At 46.1% G+C, this 21,899-nt stretch overlaps 1 protein-coding gene across 1 annotated transcript in view; it reads right to left on the reverse strand.

The window, feature by feature from the left end:
• Positions 1 to 282: 282 nt before the first annotated feature.
• The window catches only part of LOC105486527 (putative uncharacterized protein encoded by LINC00299), a 30,096-nt gene continuing 8,479 nt past the window's right edge, over positions 283 to 21,899 (reverse strand). The window contains exons 2-5 of the mRNA XM_024794326.2: positions 17,679 to 17,800; positions 14,939 to 14,949; positions 4,705 to 4,815; positions 283 to 2,261 (exon numbers count right to left, since the gene is read on the reverse strand). Of these exons, the coding sequence (XP_024650094.1) occupies positions 2,175 to 2,261; positions 4,705 to 4,815; positions 14,939 to 14,949; positions 17,679 to 17,800 (331 nt within the window). The 3' untranslated portion in view covers positions 283 to 2,174. The remainder of the gene's footprint in view (positions 2,262 to 4,704; positions 4,816 to 14,938; positions 14,950 to 17,678; positions 17,801 to 21,899) is intronic.

Raw genomic sequence — 21,899 nt, forward strand, 5'->3', positions numbered from 1 at the left:
TCTCATCAGCTATATACAACCTGTTATTTCTTAGCCTTTGTGGAATGCAAATCTACATTGCTAACCGTGTGTTTCCAGAGGAAAAGTCTGCTATCATGCCTCCCCATTTAATGAACTATTTTGTAACCATAAAAATGTGATTAGTTTATTTATATTTAATCAAAACACACTACAAAAACTTGATAAACTTACTCCTGAGAGCTTTGCATCATTGATGAAAGATTAGAAAAAAGTATTCAGCAACTTAATCTGATTTACCATCATAAATATTCAAATTTTACATATTTATTCCACAAAACAGTTGTTTAAGTGGCTTTAATTTATTTTCAATTTTATTGTCTCGACTGTATAATGCGAATCAATTGTTGAAATTGTTCAGAAACACCATCCAATAAATGTGAAACAGTCTCTCTCTCTCTCTGTCTCTCATAAAGTGAACTAAAATGAACACGATGCAGCCTCAGGATCCTATAGCACATCACGCCAATTTCAAAGTGTGTATTTGCATCATACCAGTTAAACCAGTTCCCTGCATGTGCAGCGTGAGTAGATGATAACATTTCACCATTATCGAAATTTTCTTTGTTTAAAAAATTGCCTCTAGGACTTCTGTTTCCAGTAACATGCAAGGCTGAGTATTTTGATCAAACACTAAAAATTCTGAATTAAAATGTTCTAAAATTCTTAAAAACATTTGTGTTACACAATAAGGAGTTATCAGGTCAAAATCTAAAGGAAAGTTGGTAACGAGAAATAAGAGCAATGAAATAATTTTTGCCTTGAAAGCAAATCTGGTGAACTTTCATTTTCACAGCCTTTATGAAAAAGCCCCGGTCCCATGAAAAAGTGGACAGTCCAATAGGAGAGGCTTCTTCCATAAATCTGGGATCCCAAAATATTATATCCTCATTGTGAGGGTATAGGGGAAGTAAACCCCACGCCCACAGACACATTGGGACCACCTTGGTGCTGAGAGACTGGACTGAGAACACGAGAAGGCTTTGAGAATTTACAATGAAAGATGGGCTTTCTACTCAAATCAATGCAAATTTGCATTAACTAAAACAAAACTCATAGCTCGAAGATTTTTGGACTTTCCAGCAAATATTACTACCAATAAAATCAAATTAGCTCTATAAATATCAGACAAAAATAAATTTCAAAGCAAAACATCCATAGGGATAAAGAGAGTCACAGTCACAGCATCATAATAAAAGAAAATTCACTGAGAAACTTTTGTCCTAAGTCTCATTTTTTTGTTTTGTTATATTTTGTTTTTGTTTAGTGAGGCGTCATTGTTACTCTTGCTCATGATCGTTTTTTCTAGAACCTGACATATTCCATAAAGCCTAATATCCAAAAGGCCTAGGATGTTCTAAAATCCAGCTTACAGGAAACAGCCTGAAATTGCATGAAAAAGGTTATTGAGAAGTGATATGGTTTAGCTGTGTCCCCACCCAAATCTTATCTTGAATTGTAGCTGGCATAATCCCCACGTGTCTTAGGAGGAATTTAGTGGGAGGTAACTGAAACGTGGGAGCGGCTCTTTTTCACGCTGTTCTCGTGATAGTGAATACATCTCAAGAGATCTGATGATTGTATGAAGGGGAGTTCCCTGCACACCCCCTCTCTTCCCTGCTACAATGTAAGTAAGACGTGACTTTGCTCCTCATTCACCTTCTGCTATGATGGTGAGGCCTCCCAAGCCATGTGGAACTATGAGTCCATTAAACCTCTTTGCTTTATAAATTACCCAGTCTAGGGTATGTCTTTATTAGCAGCATGAGAATGGACTAATACAAGAAGTGCTCTCAAAGAAACCTTAAGGAAGGAAAGGGGAGTTGGGCAGAGAGAAGACAACTCTCCAGTAAGGTTGTAGTAGAGACCTCAGCCTTCTCCAAGGATCTCTGAAGCTGTGATGGGCCTTCAGATTTGTTCCAAGCTGAGACAAGGACCAGGCCTTCATATTCCTGTGTCAGCCAGTAATTGAACAGGGGCCATCCTCAAGGAGACGCCTTAACCCTGAATGAGTTCCCTACTGCTGAGAGCAATTCCCAGTGAGAGAGGTGAGCCCCCTGCAACTCCTGTCTATCACAGCTGAGCAATGGATGCGTTGGCCCTGAAGAAAGATCTGGGGAAAGAACCACAGATTTGGTGATGAACTTCCCTATAGTTCACCCGCCTTTAAATTCACTTGCTTCTTCTAGGAAGCGTGCTGCATTGGGGAACAGCTCTCCAAGGATTTTGGTTAGACTGGTTACCTTGGAAATTTACAGGGGATTATTAGTAGAATAAATTTCAACCCCCATTGCTGCAGTTGATCTCAAGGCTATAACCAATATTCATCATTCTCCTCCTTCACCCTTGGTTGGAGATTCCCCCCATCCTCAATTTGCACCTCTGCTGGTTTACGTAGCTTGTCTGGTGGGGCAGTTCAGACCATCATCTCTCACGGGTCTGCACCTCTAGTTATCATCCCCTTTGCGAGCTATGACATCTGTACCTGGACACTTGTAGTTAAAACTGAGCCTGGGAGCACCAAGAGACACTCCAGTGCATCCTCCGAGCAACAATCATTCTTCCCTGGCCCCTGTGCATCTTCAGCCCCACTTCCCCTGGTCAACTGTGCCCACCAGGATGATATCTCCCTTCCTTTATGGCTGATCCTTGTCATGAGAGACTCTAAGTGACCAAGTGACTGGTGTAAATTAAAGTTCATTGGGACTTTTGCTGTGTCCTCCTACAGAGGCATTCTTGCTCTGCAAGCCAGGATTTCTACACCCACAGAACCTCATACGTTAGAGAAAGAAAGCACACATTCCCTAAGTAGGTCACTGGGGGTGATGGTAAGGCGGCTCCTACTACTATTCTTTCCTTTGGTTCCAACCTATTTGGGATACCGCAGCATTGATGTAGTATGTGCACTGTCCTGGAGGACAGTGGCCCATCCTCATAGGGTATCATCTCTAATTTGGGCCCTTAACTATTTATAGAAGGCTCGTCCACCTCTCTGTCAAGCAGGGAGCTTCTGGGTGACGTCATATGTGATGGGGAGAGTGGAACCCATGGTCATGTGCCTACTGCTGAATTTCCATTGTGATAAAACAGGTTTCTTGACCTAAAGCACTGTTAGGTGGAATCCCATGTTGGTGGATGGTGATGCTGGCGTAGGCGCTGGAGGCAGGAAAGGTAAACTTATGCCAAGACTATCTGATGACCCAAGTCGAGAGGAGTCTGTATCCCCTGCATGGCAGAAAAGGTCCACAGAGCCAACTTACTACCAAATAGTTGATTAGTCTGTTTAAAAGACTAATGTGGGGACGTGGTGTTTCTAGTCTCTGCTGCTAACAGATTAGACATTCAGCAGCAGCAGCATGTAGAAGAGCCACAGAGAGTGGGAGCCTGTGCTGATGGGTTCTTGCACGGCCTCATTTCTGCAACTAGGGCATCCGTTGTTCCTGCACTGGGTGAGGCAATGACAGGCTTACTAATGTCCACCAGCCAAGTCGCCCTGCTGATTTGGTTGTTTCTGCCCCTTCCACAGGAGTGATCTTTGCTGGTGGTCACCATGTGACACCCAGATCTTCACACTCTGCACTCACCCCGATAGATCCATCCACAGGCCCCTTCCCCAGACTTTTCTGTCTCTCGTGTTCCAATCTTTCTCTTTTTCTAACATCCTACGGCCTGTGAGCTTTGTCATAAATGTCACAGGGCACATATGCTTACCTCAGGCCACCTCACTTTCCCTACAACGTGGATGACCAGAGGACCTCCCCAGATAGAAATGCATCAGAAGATTTCCCCTCACTGCTGTCTCCCAAGGCCATCCCTGAGTGGTGTTGCCTGAAATCCATGTTAAATGCACACGCACCAGTGAAACAAGTCATCCTGGCCTGAGAGAAGGCAGTCAGTGTAAGCAGATGGAGAAGAACCAGAACAAGAGTAGGGGATGACCTGAGGGCCAAGCAAACCATTTGTGCAACTTCCTTGTTCTCTCTGACCCTGCTCATGTGCAGTCCTAGATATCCTACTTCCCCTTCTGTTGGGCCCACTCAAGTGTAGAAGCAATTGAGTCTGACAGAAACCAGCCCAGCCATGTGGTTACTCAACCTCCCATGATGACATGCTTCATCTCTATCAAGGCTGAGAAGCACACCAGGAGCCACTTCTCAAATTATGTATTCTCTGGTGCTGATGGCATGGCCTTTCTCCAGAATGCCAGGAGTTCAGTAATTCTCCCAGGGCTTGCCATGAGCTCCACACGATGTCCTTTCCATACCTCTGTGATGCATCATACGTGCACGTAGTGCCGTCAAGTTCTGCCACACCACACCATAAATGCCACAGAGTACCAAACAGTTGTCCAGGCCGTATGGCACAAATGACAAGGTTACTTGCACCATCATCACTTGGACCTACTAAGAATGCTTTCCTTTCTGGGTCCCAATCAAAGATGACAGCCTTCCACATCACCCAGAAAATGGGTTCAAGCTGTGTTTGCAAGGGCCAACTATGCTTCCTCCAAAAGCTAAAGAGGCCCCTCAGCACTGTGCTGCTTCTTTAATGGGAGGAGGTATGAAATGCAATCTCTCTTTACTTTGGAGGGACTCCCCTGTTAAGTCCCTAAAAACTCCACCAATGTGGAAGCCCTCTAAGTCTTCACAGGGCTGACCTCCCAGCCTCGCTGTGCATGTGGCTTACCAAGACCTCCAACCCACTGGCCACTGCTTGCTCATCTGGTCCAATGAGCGTACCACATCGAAGTCGTGGGTAAAAATGGTAGTCTATGGAATGTCCAGACAGGGCAGGTGACTTCAGAATAAAAAACAACAAAAGTTAGCATGCTTAAAAAATAACTGGGTAATTCTAAGCTCCTCAGAGACAACCGAAATGTGCCTCATTTAAAAACTAAAGATGCATTTAAAAATATAAAACCAACAACTACAATACATGATTTAATCTCTACCATTATCAAAATATTATGATTTCATTTATATGAGGAGTCTGTTTTAGAAACAAAAAATAAACCATAAATAAGAACTTTTTTAAGCAACAAAAGTGAGAGAGTTCACGTGGATCTGGAGTAGGACCATAAAAGTATTATTTGTCTGTTCCTGTTCTGGGTTGATGCAAACTGCCTCCGACCCTCCTATGTTCAAGGATGAAAAATAACAGTTCACCAAGTCAATAGCTTCCCTAGAGAGGCCAAAGACTCCGCTTAATCTTCTCTAGCAAAAGTGCCACGCTTGGCACAGCCACTGCAGGTGGAGATATGACTTGACTCACTGTATGGATATTTAGTGTCCCCCATCATGGCCCACCAGGTCTGTGTGCAGGACAGCCTGGTGAATTAAATGAGGCTATGGCAAGGACCACAGCCCCTGAATCCTTTAAGTCTTTGAGGGTAACACTCATCTCTGACATTCCTGCCATCAACACAAGATGTGGTCGTGTCTGTGGTTTACAATCTCATAGGGGAAGAGGCCTACCTCACTACAACATCTTTTCTTCTAGGCCAAGGAGTCAATGCACAGGTTCTGCCAATGAACCTGCCATTCACTCCTATTATACTAGAGAACCAGGGAAATGAAGAATGTGAGCTAGGCTTGAACCAAGATTCAATTTATTATGTGCCTTCCTGGTCTCCAGTCTAATAGGAGGGTTATGGTAGCATCTTGGGTCTCAAATATCAATGTTAGTTTAATAGTCCTTGAAAAGCTAAGGCATTCCTCTTTCCCCAGCGTGCATTTGCTTGAATAAATGTCCTAGATACCTTTAGGTGAGAACTGGGGGAATTATTGCTGAAAGCACCTGCTGTAATGTGGTACTGTCCTTCCTGGGAGGAGCTCTGCTTCTTCAGTCAACAGATTCTGGGGCTGAGAATTAGCTCCATTCAAGAAACTAGGCAAGAGATCCTGACTATTGTACCTCCTGGTAATCCACACTTCCTTTCTTATAGAAATTAAGCATTGCCCTTGTTGGATGCCCATTTATTTCACTTCTAAAACAATGAGCCTACTGAGAGCTCTCTGCAGGGCAGGAACCCCCTGGGTGCCCCGCTGATCTCGCCTCTCATTGTGATCATGGCCTCTGCCTTTCATCCAATGATGAGCACACCACTTGGCCTTTGTAATCCCAGGATCTCATCATCCCTGTTGCTACCAGGAGCCAGTTCTCTGATTTCATCTGTCATCAGCTCTGGCACGTAGAGCACAGCCATTCCTGAGCTGAGTGGCTTTGGGGCCACTCTCACCAGTGCATTCCTTTGTACATGGGAAGTCCTCCAGACCATCTCAGGAAGATAATCAGTGCCGTGGATACTAGCACATCCACTCCAGCATGCCCACTTCTCTGAGCCATTTGATCCTTCCCTCCACCATCTGCCTGAGTGTGGGTCACTGCTTTCTCTAGGCTTTTAAGCATCATCTGAATTGAGTCTTAGCATTCTCTCCAGGGATCTTGACCAAGATGTTTAATCCTGTGCCACCTAGAGTGCTCCCTCTCAATAAACTCAACCTTATTTTATTTTATATCTACACTCGGATCCAATCCCATGAATATATTCCCAGGTCCTCTGGGACATACTAGCTTGATCCCACAGCTGCTTCACCGGATATACCCTTTTGGCCAAGCCAGCCCAGCTCATCCCCAGTCGGGCTGTGCTGATATTTGGTTCTTGTTCTTCAGCTGGTTTTGCCAACAGGAAAGACGAGGGTAGATCCTGATGGGTCAAGCAATGTCTTGTTTGATACCTACCTCATTTGAGAACTCTGTATGATCTTCAAAAAAGGAGAGTCCTCCTTTTTTTTTATTTTTTTTATTTTTTTACTGAGTCTCGTTCTGTTGCCCAGGCTGGAGTGCAATGGCGCAATCTCAGCTCACTGCAAGCCCCACCTCCCGGGTTCAAGCAGTCTACAGTCTTCTACATGACATGAGAAGTAGGCTGTTTCTGCAGGCCCAGGGAACTCAGGGACATGTAAGTGTTCAAGGTTCCCAACTGTCCAGGGCTCCCGTCCTAAGTGTCAGGGTCTCACCTCTTTCCCATTAGAGCCCTGTGCCTGAAGGACTGAGAACTTAACCTACTCAGGGTTCAGACTGGTCCTCCAGCCAACCTGCCTTCCAGCTGCAGATCATCGGGGCTTTCTTAAATGCTGCCAAGGAAGTGTTCTGGTTTCACAGTTTGCCTGAAATCCGTGATGAGTCATCTGTGCCTCTGCCTCTCTCTCTTCAACACTCAGTAGCCTCAGCCACCCAAGCCCACAGGCCTTCTGGTTATCATTTCATCAGCCGGCCACCTGCTTCCTCTCCAATTTTTCATTAGGGTCTGCGACTCACAACCACGTCCAGTGTCAGCTGCCTGAAAGGCTTCCTAGAAACAGAGTCTGAGATGGAAATTGCATGCAGGGCACTGATCAGGGGATGTTCTTGGGAGATTCTCCTGTAAGGAAGTGAGAAAGGTAGGATGCTGCAGAAGTTGAAGCTGGCAGCAATGAGGTTGCACTCGGAACCACCCCCAACCAATCCTAAGTGGAGCTCTCGAGCTGGGACGGCCCATCAGAGTTGTCCCAAGTTGAGGCAAGACGGCCGAGCCTTTGTATTCCTTCCTCAGTCAGTTTCAGAACCTGGGGGACATGACCTGAAATGAGGCCATTCCCTGCAGCAGGAGGGGGCATCCAGTTCACGCTCTGCCATGGCCATCATCAACTGTCACCGCAGCAAGCAGGGAGGCCTGGGCAGAGCACCCCAGTGGTCACTGCAGCCGAAACAGAACTGCTTGTCTTTCTGCTCTCACACCCCTTACCTAGGAAGAGCAGAGGAAGGGTTGCTTGAATGGGAGGAATACAAAGGGAACAAAGAAATCCCAATGAGGAGAACCTCTCAGCGCACCAGCATCAAAGTGTGCTGAGAGGCACCCACTCCCTTCCCTGCACTCCTTAGATCTTGTTCATGGGTTGTTGTTGTTGATGTTGTTGTTGTTTTTAATGTAAGAAACGGAATCTTGCTATGTTGACCAGACTGGTCTCAAATTCCTGGCCTCAAGCGATCCTGCCCCCTCAGCCTCCCAAAGCACTGTGATTACAGGCGTGAGCCACTGCATCCAACCTCATTTATCTTTTTGTACCACATTCTCTGCCCCACCACTCAAAAATATCTCAGGTGCTGTACTAGTGCCTTCCACATCCTGGACCCTCAAGGCATAGCATGGTAGCACCAAAAGGTGTGAAAGTAAGAAACGAAATTATGAAGTGAGTCATTCATACCCATCACGGTTATTTATATGGTAATTTATATGGTCAGGCTTGACCGTCTCTGAGGGCCACTGTCATCACAAAGCAGAAAAAGGCCCACCAGGACACCCTGACCTTGTGCAGTGAGCAGGCCCTCAGGCTTAGCACAACAACAACCCCCAAACACTGGCACGTTCCCAGCTGAGCCAACATGCACCAGACCCACCCAAACGTGGCTACATCGGAGCCATCTAGAAACCGATTTGAACACTGCTTCTTGTGGTGAGGGACAGGAAACCAAGAGGACACGGGGGGCCGTGTCGAGGTTAACAGGGAGGGCTGCAAGCCCAGATCTCTGGTTTCTGTTCCTCTCCAGCATTCGTCCCCTCCTACTGTTGTTAAAAATCAATTGTAAGATGCAGACAGCCAGTCCAGGCTGTCCAGAGGACAGGGCTGAGCCTCACTCCCCACTCCATCCCCAGGGCTTAGAACAGAGCCTGGCACAGAGGCCATATCACAAGGCAGAAGGAAATCTTTCCTTTCTGCCAACCCTCGATCTTCCCAGAGAGGAGCCCTGTGTCCCCTTGAGGGCAGGATGGGCGGGCGAGGCAGGGACGCAGTAGAGACTAAGGTCGTACACCAGAGAGCTATCGACAAGCATTTGGAAAGTTGTGTGTCAACCAAGATAGTTATTGCAGATTTATTTGTGTTATTAACAGTAAAAAAAAAAAAAAAAAAGGAAGGACAACTTACTCTGAGCCCCAGGGTGCCTTGTCATAGGAGGTTCTGGGGGTAGGTACACAGTTACTGTTTGTCCCATGAATAAAAGGGTGGATGGAAATAGGCCAGGAGTTGGGGAACTTCACACAACAAATCCAAACTAATGATGGTGAGCCAAAACACAAAAATAACACAAAAGACCTCAAATTGTTACTGTATTTAGAAATAATACGCAAATTATTGTAAAAATTATTGTCAGATTGCTACAAGGCAATTTTCGGGTTGCTGTAAAAGGCCTCTGGCCCAGGGGCCCAACAACCTCCTAAAAGAGGATATCAGGAAAAGCAGGTGGCTAAATAGGAGAAAATAAAGGAAAAGGAACTTGTCAGTCAAACTGCATCCTGCCTAGCAGGGACTCCACACACTCAGGGAACCTCAGACCCCAGGACTTCGGACTGAGATGGACTCGGCGTCTCTGGCCAGTGAGAACCAAAGTCCTTCACACATCCTATTCTCTGAGACAAGAAAACTTAGGTATGCTTTAGGGGAAAAACAAAAACAGACAAGGGCAGTGGGAGTTTTGATGAGCATAATCTTTACAAATCCTCGCTTTGGAATTCCAGCTTGGCCACCTACTAATGACATCATTTGGGCAAGTTTCTTAACCCCCCAGAACCTCAGTGTCCGCGTCTGTAAAATGACAGTTATAAGAATGCTACCTACTTCATCACAGTGTCGTAAAGACTTACTAAGATAATTCCTATTAAGTGCTGAGCACACTGCCCTCCATGCAGTCTGTTGTTTTTATGAGAGCGTCAATGTCGCCATTCACCTGCTGTGCAGTTTTGAGCAGATGATGAACGTGTGTGTCCTCCAGGGGCTCCTTCTGCGATATCCCCTAGGCAGCCAGACATGACTCAGCAACACAGTGCCAGGGCCAGATCCCTGGCTAGACACCGACGTGTGGGGTCCTCGTCTCTGACCTGCCATTAAGCCACAGTGTGAAGCCTGAGCAAAGCCATTTCTCTAGGGACCTTGGTTTAGTTTGCTGGTAAAATACAAGTTTCACTCTAGGTGTTCTCTCAGCTATCTTCCAGGCTGTTTTGGAGCCAGTGCTTTCATACAAACGCGGGCTCATGCTGGAGCAGGGATGGCCATGGACGTCCTTAACTCTCCTAAGAGCCACCCAGGGCCTCTCAAGTCACCTCATCAGTTGTCCTCACGGGGAGCCACCCTCTGGGAGTATTTATATCCCTCTGCTTTGATTACAGCTGATTAGTAAATTTACAATGTGTTTGAATTTCACTAGACTTACATTTCACAACAGAGAGCAAGGTTTAGTCAACACTTTCATTTGCTAAGGGCAACCATCCAGGCTTAATAAGGCTTTCCCCAAATAGACACCTTCTTTACAAACCTCTAGGAAGCCAAGTGTTAAACAAAAGTTTAACTTGAGACTTTTCTCTTGATTCCCTATTATGGGCATTTGCAGTTTGCTTTGCAATTCCATTAGTAAGTGCACACTTGCGCACGTGCCTGCAAACGTGCACACACGCACAATGGAGCAATGCCCCAGTGTGACGGTTCCTGATGGCCAAGAACAGCACTGGGTATTTGCATGGGCAAAGACTTTAACAGCGTGAACAGGATTTTCTGAACAAGTCTGGGGATAAAATACCTACCCACTGCCAGAGTAAATTACCAAAAAGCAAAGGAGAAAAACAGTTCTTCCAAAGACAGTCATCTAACATCCTTACTCCCTGTGCACAGATTACCAGGCTTCCCAGAAGTCAATCTTAGGCGAGATAAAGAACAATGGAAGGTACTTACAAGTTTAAAAAAATCAAATTTTTGCTTCTGGACTCCCATGCTATGATTGGCCTGAGAAAAAGAATTGTATCTCTATGGGCCTCAGTTTCCCCATATGTGAAATGAGAGTTTCAATTAAGCACTATCTCAGATCCTTTCTACTTTCAAAATCATAGGAAATCTCTGTAACAGATTTTTTAACCCATCTGAGGCCTTGGGTCACTATGAGTATCTGATAAACACGTGGGTCTTATCTCCGGAAATATAGACAATGGCTCATAAACACGAGAAGTTTACACAGAGTGAAAGAGGATTCAGAGGACCCCTGAAGCCTGTCTCGGAGGATGGGTTTAAAACTCTCGACTCTGGAGGAGATGTTGAAAGACAATTTCTCCAAAAGAGAGGCAGAAGATACAGTAGCTAGGGAAGTCTGGAAATCTGAAATTTTAATTTAGAAATAGATATCATGATTTTGTTGTGAGCTCTGAAGAATTGAGCCACGATTCTGTGTAATGCCTCTAAGACAAAGATGAGACGTTAAAGCAGGTTCGTAACCATGGTCAGCTATGTAAGCGGTACATAAGGCCAGTTAACAGTGTGGAGTCAGGTTTGAGAGATGAGGTGGCATGGGAATGTCTGGGGCTCTGGGTAATAAGTTGAGAATCTTCCCAGATGCTCTGTCCATGTTCCAGAGAAGGTAGAAAGCTGGCTACCGACCAAATCCGATTTTGACATTTCTGTAAGATAGTGCCAAGCACTCAGATCTCATCAGTCCCGTGTCAGAGGCAGCAAGGCACCACACCATGGTTGGATAACCCCACATTCAATCCATTTTACTGAAAACAGCACAAATAAACTAAGAATCAGAGCACTCAATGACTCATATCAGAGGTATGAATTGAAAGTCAACACTTGTGTATAATCTAACTGAAGGAGAGTTTATAGCACAGAATTCTCTCCGTTGAAAAGAAAACTCCAAATGCGTGTGTGTGTGTGTGCGTGTGTGTGTGTGTGCGCGTGTGTGCACACTCACCATTTTAGGCAGCACCGCTCCTTCTAAGAAAATGAGAAAGAAGAAGAAAAAGCAACTCAAAACTTTTGTTTGATTTAGCAACAAAATTTAAGAATAATTGTCAAAGTTATCGCTGGAATCATGATATTAAAAGAGTGATTCATTCTGGTATATTTCCAGAGACAGTGTTTACCAGGAACTCCCTACTCCCTCTGCATCCATCACTCAGCATGGTATGTTTGCCCTGGCTTCAATTCTCTTTTTCAAAGGAACATTTTGGAGTGTGCGGCTACCTATACCTGTCTGTTTAGTGATGATGCCACTCAGCACTGCATGTCAATTTAATACATGGGAACCTTCGTCCCCCACTAAACTGTAGTAATACACTTACATGCCAGGGCCCTACACTCCTTGTTGGTGTAGCTCCACAACACCTAGTATGATGATTGGCACATAGGTGTAGCCCCACAACACCTAGTGTGATGCTTGGCACATAGGTAATCGTAAGTGTTGGTAAATTACATTAAAAGTTCGTTCTGGGCCAGGCGTGGTGGCTCACGCCTGTAATTCCAACCCTTTGGGAGGCGAATCACCTGAGGTCAGGAGTTCGAGACCAGCCTGGCCAACATGGTGAAACCCTGTCTCTACTAAAAGTACAAAAATTAGCTGGGTGTGATGGCGGGCACCTGTAATCCCAGCTATTCAGGAGGCTGAGGCAGGAAAATTGCTTGAACCCGGGAGGCGGAGGTTGTAGTGAGCTGAGATCACGCCACTGCACCGCAGCCTGGTGACAGATCGAGACTCCGTCTCAAAAAAAAAAAAGGTTCTCTCTGAGGCCACTGAACGTAAGGTAGTGGCAAAAACACTGGCTGCGAGGCAAGGCACTGAGTCCTCATTTTACCACTCACTAGGTGCTTTAACTTCGGAACTTTTAACTTCCCCCAGCCTCAGCTTCCTTAATAAAATCAAGAGTTTGGATCAAGCGTGAAATCCAAGTCCAATTTGGTTTTATCTTCTATGTGGGATTGTTACCCAAGAACCCAGCTTCAGAAGCGACTCACCTGGGCTCCTGCCCATCCAAGTAATCGAAGTATAAAGACACAGGCAGCCCTTCAGGCTTACGTGCTGGCTCTGCATCTTGGCGGCGTGTGGGTGGGTGTATGGAGGCTGGCTTCCCTGTTTCCGGTGGCTTCTGATTTACATGGAGCCTGAAACCTATTCTGGCGCCAACTGCATTTTAAAGCCCTTTGAAAATGGTCTTATCTGAGGATTACATTTGAAACTTGCACTAAAGGCCCACGTTGCCTCAGGAAGAACCTGCGCTTATCAAAGCCCACGGGTAGTGAAATGGCTCCTATCTGGGGAAGCCTTTAGAATCCATTACATAATTGGTACACGGGCTCTGGGGGGCTCTGGGTGGAGAAGCAGCTCCACTTTCCTGAGCCCACTTGAATGTTGCCGACAAGTGAAAAGAAAGGTAGAAAGAAGGGAGAAGGTAGAAAGGAAGGGATGCAGGTGGTCAACTTCCAGAGGTCTATTCTCCCTCGTCCGAGTGATCCCAAATGATCTCCCAGAAGCCAAAGCAAGAAGCTTTGGCGGGAAATCAGTGCTTTTAGAGGCATTACGGTCATGGAAAGGCGGCCTGCAGACTCAGGGTGCATCTCCTGCCGACCGCAGGGCCCTGCTCTCTGGCTCTTCTACCTCAGGGTGACTTCTCAGTTCTCTCTCCTCCTGGCAGGGTCTTCCCTGACCCCGCCTCTACCCCCCACATACCATGCCCTTCCCTGCCACCAGGCCTGGCTCTCCTGAATGCCTGTCTTGTCTCCATTGCTGCGTTCACCTCACAGATGATGATCTGTGTACATTTCCGTCTCTCCTATTGGAATGAAGTTTCTCTGAGGCTAAAAGTTGGTGTCTGTACTTTCTGTAGTTAGCACACAGTTGGCACACAATACAAGTTCAGTGAAAGACTAACTGAATGACTGAAGAAACGAATGAGCAAAACTGGGAAGGTGGGGATAACCCAGGAACACATTTATCCAATAAACTCTTACTGAGGGCCAACTCTGTTGCTAGACTGAGGGGACAGTGGGACTCACAGGATGGCGGGAAGACAGGGATGTTCTCAAATTTTGCCCCCTCTCAAGAGGCAGGTACACTTCTCGGTACTTTCTGGAGTGCATTGCAATTCTGAGTTCTGTGTCCATGTCTTTGGTCCCCGAGCTAAATGACCCAGCATGGAAACAAGGCAGCAAGTGCTGATGAGGGTCCCTTCTGGTCACTTCTGGTCCTCCAGGACATGCTTCGGAAGATCCTGTCCTGTAAATGATCAGCTTCCCCTGGGAAAGAGCTGAGAAGCTGACCAAGACTGGCGACCCGGGAGAAGGCAGCAGTGTTCTAAATAGGAAAGCTGCGATCTGTATCAGGCCAGACCCTCTAGGACAGCCAAGAGGATCCGGCATGCTCAGTGTGCAGAGGGAACAGGACATTGGCACAGCTGCAGCGATGGCCAGAGCGTGAAGGAAGAAGCTGCAGTAGGAACCCAGGAGGTGGGGAGGCCCGGCTGGGGACTGAAGCCTTGGCCGCGGCCAGGGCAGGATGTCGGTGCCTGATCTGCTCTGTCTTGTTCCAGCCTCCTGGGACAACTTACCGGGTCTGAGGTCAGGCGTATGACAGTACAATGGGATAGAGTCTGAAGTTAGCACATCAGAACCCTGACAATCCTTTCTTTCATCCTAACATCCAGGACACACGTGGTCTTGAATATTTCACACTGTAAATCATATGTGTCCACACATACCTAGATTTTGAAACTGGACTGCTTGGGTTCAAGCTCTGGCTCTGTCAATTACTAGCTATGAGACCTTGGGCAAATTACTTAACCTCTCTTTATCTCAGTTTCCTCACATGAAAATGGGATAATCATAGTATGTACCTAACAGAATTGTCAGGATTATAAGAGGTAACATATGCAAGTCACTTTGAATAAGCCCTGGCACATAGTCAGTGCTATGTATGTTGTTGTTATCATGATTGTTAATATTATTTATATATTAACATAGAGTTATGCATGTATATGCACTCTGATTTTATAGTGCTGTATACTAAATGATGACAGGGAGAGAACAATCACCTGGTTAACATGGTTATGTTAGGAGAGGGGGACTTTTACTCCATCTGAAACCAAGTGGCAGAGGGCATGTGGTGGCGATGGGGTGGGGGTGGCTGGGTATGTGTGCATTCCCTGGATGGAAATTTATAACGAAATGGGTGGCAATCATTTCCTGTTGTTAGATTACTTACCTGACAGGGCTAATAATTAAGAGTTGGTGAGAAAGGCAGATGTAGTTTAGAGCAGGAGGGCACAGGATCCCACTCCCGAGTCCTGCAGTAAAGTGCCTGTGTGTGGCCTGGTCAAGCCGCCCACTGTGGCTGGGCCTGGGGTTCCTCCTTTAAAATACAAGGATACTTAAACTAGAAGTGGCGTGGAGAAAGACTAGCACCCCAGCTCAGCACCCTGGTGGCTTCTCACGATTTACTCCTCCGACTTCTCGGCAGCTCCGAGAGACAGGCAAGCGGACTGAGCAGCTTAACTTTACAGATGGCGGCAAAGGCTTGGCTCTCATGGGAGTGAGTGACCTGTCCTTGAGCTCAGATCTCTTGACCTCTGGGGTCTAGAAAAATTACCAAGGCAAGCCTGGGGGAATGGGCCCCAGAGAAGGGGGGCACCCCACAAGTAAACAGGAGAAGTGGGGTGTCTTTCTAACTAACCCTCTTATCAACGTTCCGAGTATTTGCCCTCAAATGGTTAACCAAAGTGACACCCAAGGCAGAAGCGGGCCTGGAAAGATCTCTGATGCAGAGAGGCTTGTGTGGCGGGAGGGTGTGTGGGAGGAAGGGAGGAAGTGGCACTTCGGTGGCTTTGTGCAATTATTTTCCAAGACTAACAGGATGCTGTTGTCTTCAAACAAATCTGATGTCCTTGTGCCCTATTGCCCTTGATTTAGATCAGTTTCAAAGACAACTTCCCCCAAGGTGATCCGGACACGTGATGCTCCTTTTAAATTGTCCTTCAGAATGCCTTTGAAGTACTGGTCCTTGCTAGTGGGTCCATTTTCCTTGGCCCAGCTAACTATCAAGTCGTTTTCAAAGTAGTTTCTTTCAAAAGTAGCCCCTTTGAAGTAGTTTCTCAGTAGACATTTTGGCATCAAGCTGTACAGACGTTTAAGTAAAATATCACATCAGCCACCAGGCTGCTTCAGAGGCCAAAAGCTGCATGAGGTTTATCATGATCTAAGTATCCTACCCAGTAAGTGAGAGAGGGTTCCCAAAAAGGCAGAACAGAGACAAAGGTCGAAAAGCAAAGCCATCTCACTCCCTTGCTCATTTGCCCACTCACTTCAAAGAGGCATAAGGAGCCCAAATCTGTACTACCTCTATTCTAGAAATGAATGAGGCACAGATCCTGCCATCAAGAAGAACCCTGAAGAATGAAAGGAAAGGCTGACACCAGCCACAGTGATGAGAGGGAAGCTCAGGACAGGTTAGGAGGCTCCGGAGGGCAGAGAGGCTGTTGGCTGTGGCTAGAGGAGGTTTCTGGGATGAATCTGGAAGGATAAATGGGGTTCTTTCATGTGCTCTATCTCTAGAATGCAGTGGTTTATCCAGAGGTGTGCTCAGTTGAAAAAAATAAAACTTGATTTTCAATGTTTGCCAATTTCCTTATTGTAAACACTCCCACCTAAGAATGGCAAATTTTAAGTTACCAGTGGAGACCAACATGACTTCACTGAACGCAGAGTTGGGCAGAGACAGGCAGTGGCCACCATGATACAGTATGCCACCCTATAGATGGGAGGGGCATAGATACCTTCAGGAAAACAGATCATAGCAAAATAATTAGGAAGTGATTAATTTGAGTATTTATCACCTTTGCTTTTGCTACCATTTGTTTTGTTGTAAATTTTTTAAATTTAATGTTTAATAATGGCTGTGTTTAATAACCAGCTCCCCAGATTCCTCAAAGTGTAACAATTAGCTCTCATGAACTGACACAAGCCAGCTCACACACTCCGGGCTATTTCTTCACTCACCTCTACAGCTGTGGTCTGAGCTACCATTGCACCTGCAGGAATGCGGTTCTATCCTTCTGCTCGGTCTCCCTGCCTCAAAAGCAGTGGCTACTCCTCCCATTGTACCCCGCTTCCAACCTATGCTCCACAGGGTAGCTGCAGAGTGGAGTGTGACCCTGCCATCCCCCTGATTGAACCCTCTGATGGTTCTCGGTGTTTTTTCATTCTCCCTGTGGTGTGGACCCCTGCCCATGCCCTGAGTCCTTTCAGCCCCACCTCCTGCTCTCTACATTCACAGGACCCCTGCCCATGCCGAGTCCTTTCAGCCCCACCTCCTGCTCTCTACATTCACAGGACCCCAGGACTCCCCTGCCCCAGATGTCTGGAAGCCCCTTCTCTCGTTCTTCATGACAGCAAGCTCCTGCCTGTCCTTTCAGATCTTCACTTAGATTTGACTTCCCCTGGGAGATTTTCGCTGGTCCCTGAGAGCAGAGGCGGTGCCTCCTCTGTGCGCTGGTGGGGTCCTGGGCTCTAGCCACAGAAGCACCTGTCAGGTGGATGTTGGTGAGATGGTTTTATGGCACCTGGCTGAGCGCGAGGCCTGATGCAGACGGTCCGGGTGTGACCCCTGGCTCTGCCACTCACTGGCTTTGTGTCCTTGGAAAAGCCATGTCACGCCCCTAAGCCTCTTTCTTTCCCTGTAGAATGAGGATAACAGCAGCCTCTCCCTCCTCCCTCAGAGGGTTATTTTGAGCCCTGAATGATTTCACGTGGATTGAGTGCCTTGACCATGGGTGTATGGTCAGTACTAAATACGAGTTAACTAATACCGGCTTTGTCTCCTGTGTTTGCCCCACACCTGATCCCCATGCTGGTGGAGGCTGTTTCCATCTTTTGTCTGTGGTTTCCATAAGTGCAGCCAGTGTGGAACACCCAGTAGAGGCTCAGGCACTGCTGAAATGGAAAATCCAGAGAATGAGTGGCCCACGGAAGGCAGAAGACATGGGCCCGCCTGCTGAGAGAGAGCAGGTGAGGAGGCCAGAAACTTATTATTCCTCACAGTTTTGGAGGTTGGAAGTCCAAGGTCAAAGTCCAGCAGGGTTGGTTTCTGGTGACGGCCACCTGCTGGCTATGTCTCCACATGGCCAGAAGTGTGCTCGTAAACTGAGAGGCAAGGAGCTCTCTGCTGTCTCTTCTTGTAAAGACACACATATGATTAAGTCAAGGCCCCACCCTTATGACTCATTTAACCTTAATGACTTCCTTAGAGGCCCCATCTCCAAATACAGCCACACAGGAGGTTAAGGCTTTAGCATAGGAATTGCAGAGACACAAACATTCAGTCCATAGCAACCTCTTGCCCTAGACCCCCCTGGCTCTGTACACAGAAAGAACAACACTGTGCTCCCCGCATTCTCTGGTGTGGAGAGGTGAAAGGGGAAAAGCATCTCATCAGCACTCCACCTAAGCCAGCTGCTCCAGCCACGGCTGCTAATGACCAGCTAAGGGTGTCCATTGCTTCTGGAGCCTGAGCATTTGTTTTTTTAAAAAACAGGGGACCTTATTCGCTGTTAACTGCTGAGATGAGAAATTATGGTCAGACCATTCAGGTGCTCAGCCTTTCAGCTGAAGTCGCCTCCGCGGGGCCTGCCTCTGCCTCTACATACTCAGAATTTTCCAGCCAGTTCAGTTTCTGTCAAGTAATTATTTACAAATTAGATTGCCAGGGAATACATGATCAGAAAATGTAAGCATGACACCCTTAAATCACAACAAACTATTGTTCAATAAAAGATAAACCATTCACCCAGTAGCCAATGTTAGAAAACTCAGGGACCTGCCACCGCACCAGCCCACAACTGAGAGTCTTATCACCACTTAGTCTTCCTGAGTGCAGCTGAGAATGCACACAGGGACAGTGACAGATAGATGCTCTCTAGTCTTAGGGTATCATTACACAATACTTTTTTGCAAATTATTTTCTCAATTCAAAATACTCGGGCACTCTATAAAATACGGGAATTATTTATTTGTGGTTTCATTAAAGTTATAATTGCTTGTTTTCAAGCATGTACTATTGCTAGGAATAGGTTAGGTATTATGACATATCCTGCAAAATATCTTCAAATAGCCAGTCCCTCCGCCTCCCTAGAACACAGCATATGTTACTCAATGTTATGGATGTTCCACTAGAAAGACTACATTTACCACCCTCTCTCTGGCTGGGTGTGGCCGTCTGAGCTCTGGCAGAGGCTGTGCAAGATGAAATGTGTATGTGGGGGTGTATGTGGGGGTGTATGTGGGGGTGAAATGGCAAGGCGGGGGGGCTTTCAGAAAGGCTGCCTCTTAAAAGCAGAAGGGAAGGGAGTGGCACTCTTTTCCCTCTTCCTCTTTTCTCCTCTCTGAAATATGGATGTGATATCTAGAACACCCACAAATATCTTGACCATGAGATAACCTTGAGATTTAAGCAAGCCATGAGCTAGCATAGTGGAAGAATAAGACAGGAGGGGCCTGAGTGGGGGTGACCATGCCACGGTCACCCAGCCATCCACAACTTGAGTTCACAGAGAGAGTGAACTAGCCTTTGTGTCACTGGAGCGTCTGTCCGTGGGGTGTTCTGTGATGTGCACCCGCACCTGATCCTCAGGGCTGCCATGCACATGTCACGCTAGGGTCGGTAGCAGGCGCATTCATCGGAAACCCAGAGCTCATTTACAGACAGTGTATTTGTGATTCTTTCATTGATTCACAGACAAATTATTTGCTGAAGCTCTGTTTGCTAAGCTTTCAAAAGCCAATTCTCTCCCCTAAGGTTCCCAATCTAGTTCAGACATAAAATCAACCATTATGTTGTTAAGATATAAGGCAAGATATCTCAAGCAGGACGACTCTCCTGTGCGAGAATTGTACTAGTGTCAAAATATTGGAATTGGATATGGCTAGTCTTTCTTTCTCTTTGAAGATCTTCAGGATAGAAATTTGGGAGAGAGGTGGCCAACAGGGCAATGCGTGTGTGCGTGTGTGTGTGTGTGCATACATGTGCTCTTGTGCATGTGAGGATGTTGGAAGATAGAGAAGGCAAGATAGAGAAACAGAAGAAAAGCATATGACACTGCAGATAAATGCAACCAAATTAATATTTCCTCCCAAAGTCCCATAATTCTTAACATTTACATCTAAACACTAACTTATCTGCACTTAAGGGTTGTGAAAACTCTAGCCACCATAGCAAAAAATTTAGTATAGCTCAACTCCATATAATTTTATTATTTCCAATAAAAACAAAATGTTAAGTATATAACTAAATAGAATTGGGTTTTTATGTTTATGTAAGACTCTTCACATCATTAGACTCACCCATCTAAAAACTGCATTTTCTACCATGGCCCCAAGTATAAAAAGGATGATTACCGTCATCTCAAGACATCTACACAATCCTGGGACAAACCCAAACAACTATGAATCTCCCAGTGGGGGAAAGGTCATTTTGATAGTTCTCTTATGTTACCTATTACTAAATTCACAAATTTCAAATTATAGTCACATTATTTGAAATTATAAATACAACATGCCTAGAAGAAGCCCCACTAACATGTGAGCACAGCTCGGAGGCAGAATCAGCCACATCGTGTACTTTACACTGAAACTCCACTCTTTTTCAAGAGTGTGTTAATGGCCTCTGCCTGCAAGTGTGGGCCCATGTGCTTTTTTCCAAAAACCAAAATGACAATAATTAAACCAGGCAGCTGCTGCCCCCAGCAATATGACAACCTCTCCCTGCTCCCTGGAATTTGCCGGAATCACCCTACTTGAGCTCATCCCGTTCGAATTAGCTGCTCCCTCCCTGTGCCCTGGCAATCTGGGTGAGTTTCCCATCTATTAGCTGAATTATTCAGATGTTTTCCCACAATGGCCCTAGCAGTCCTCATATAACTAGTTTCTAAATCAACAGTGAATTACATTATTGACAATCTGAACAGATTAATTAAGAAATCTGTCAGGAATGACGCGATGAGAGCTGGCTCCTGTTCAAGGCGGATCTGCAGTCTTCAAGATACAAGCACGCCTGATGTGGCTTTGGAAGTGAGGGGTGAGGAACAGCAGCAGACCCAGGCACAGGCCACTCCCGCTGGGCTTAGCAGGACAGCCAGCATGGGCAGGCTGGGCTGGAGGTAGTAAGTCTCACACTCACACAGCCTCACAGGGCTGCTGGCTGGCTTGCATCAACCAAAGTGTGGGGCTGAAAAAAACATCCTGTGTACCCTCAAGCACTTTTTCAACGTGAGCTATGTATTGTTACTCCCATACGCAGATCCTGGGTGAGAGAAACCATCATAACTATGTCAGAAGAGGCTACTTGGCTTTTAGGCTTTTAAATTCCTGTGTTTAGGGGGGCTCTCAGGCCCCCCAAAAGCCAAACAACCTAGAAAACCCATTTTGGTGCCCAGCAACAAGAAAGCAACTTCTATTCTATATCCATCTATTCCTCCATGCATTAGTCCATTTTCACACCGCTATAAAGAAACGCCTGAGACTGGGTAATTTCTAAACTAAAGAGGTTTCATTGATTCACAGTTCCACTTGGCTGGGGAGACCTCGGAAAACTTACCATCACGGCAGAAGAGGGAGCAAGGTATGTCTTACGTGGCAGCAGGAAAGAGAGGGAGTGAGCAGGGGAAACTGCCACTTTAAAACCATCAGATCTCATGAGAACTCATGAAAACCATCAGATCACGTGGGAACTTCCTCACTACGAGAACAGCATGGAGCCAACTGCCCACACGATTCAATCACCTCCCACCAGGCCCCTCCCTTGACATGTGGGGATTACAATTCCGGATGAGATTTGGGTGGGGACACAGAGCCAAACCATATCACTTCATAATAAAATTTTAGTTGATTTCTCCAGAGAATCTTGCAATCAAAACCCAACATAAATGCAAGTAAATAAATAAAAATTAAAAATCAGAATATCACAGAGTTCTGTTTGATCTAATTGATTTGAGAATTTTTTGAGACCCTACTCGATCCATCAGCAATAATTTTGCAAAT

This window comes from Macaca nemestrina, chromosome 13, assembly GCF_043159975.1.
Source record: "Macaca nemestrina isolate mMacNem1 chromosome 13, mMacNem.hap1, whole genome shotgun sequence".
NCBI classification, from domain to species: Eukaryota; Metazoa; Chordata; class Mammalia; order Primates; family Cercopithecidae; genus Macaca; species Macaca nemestrina.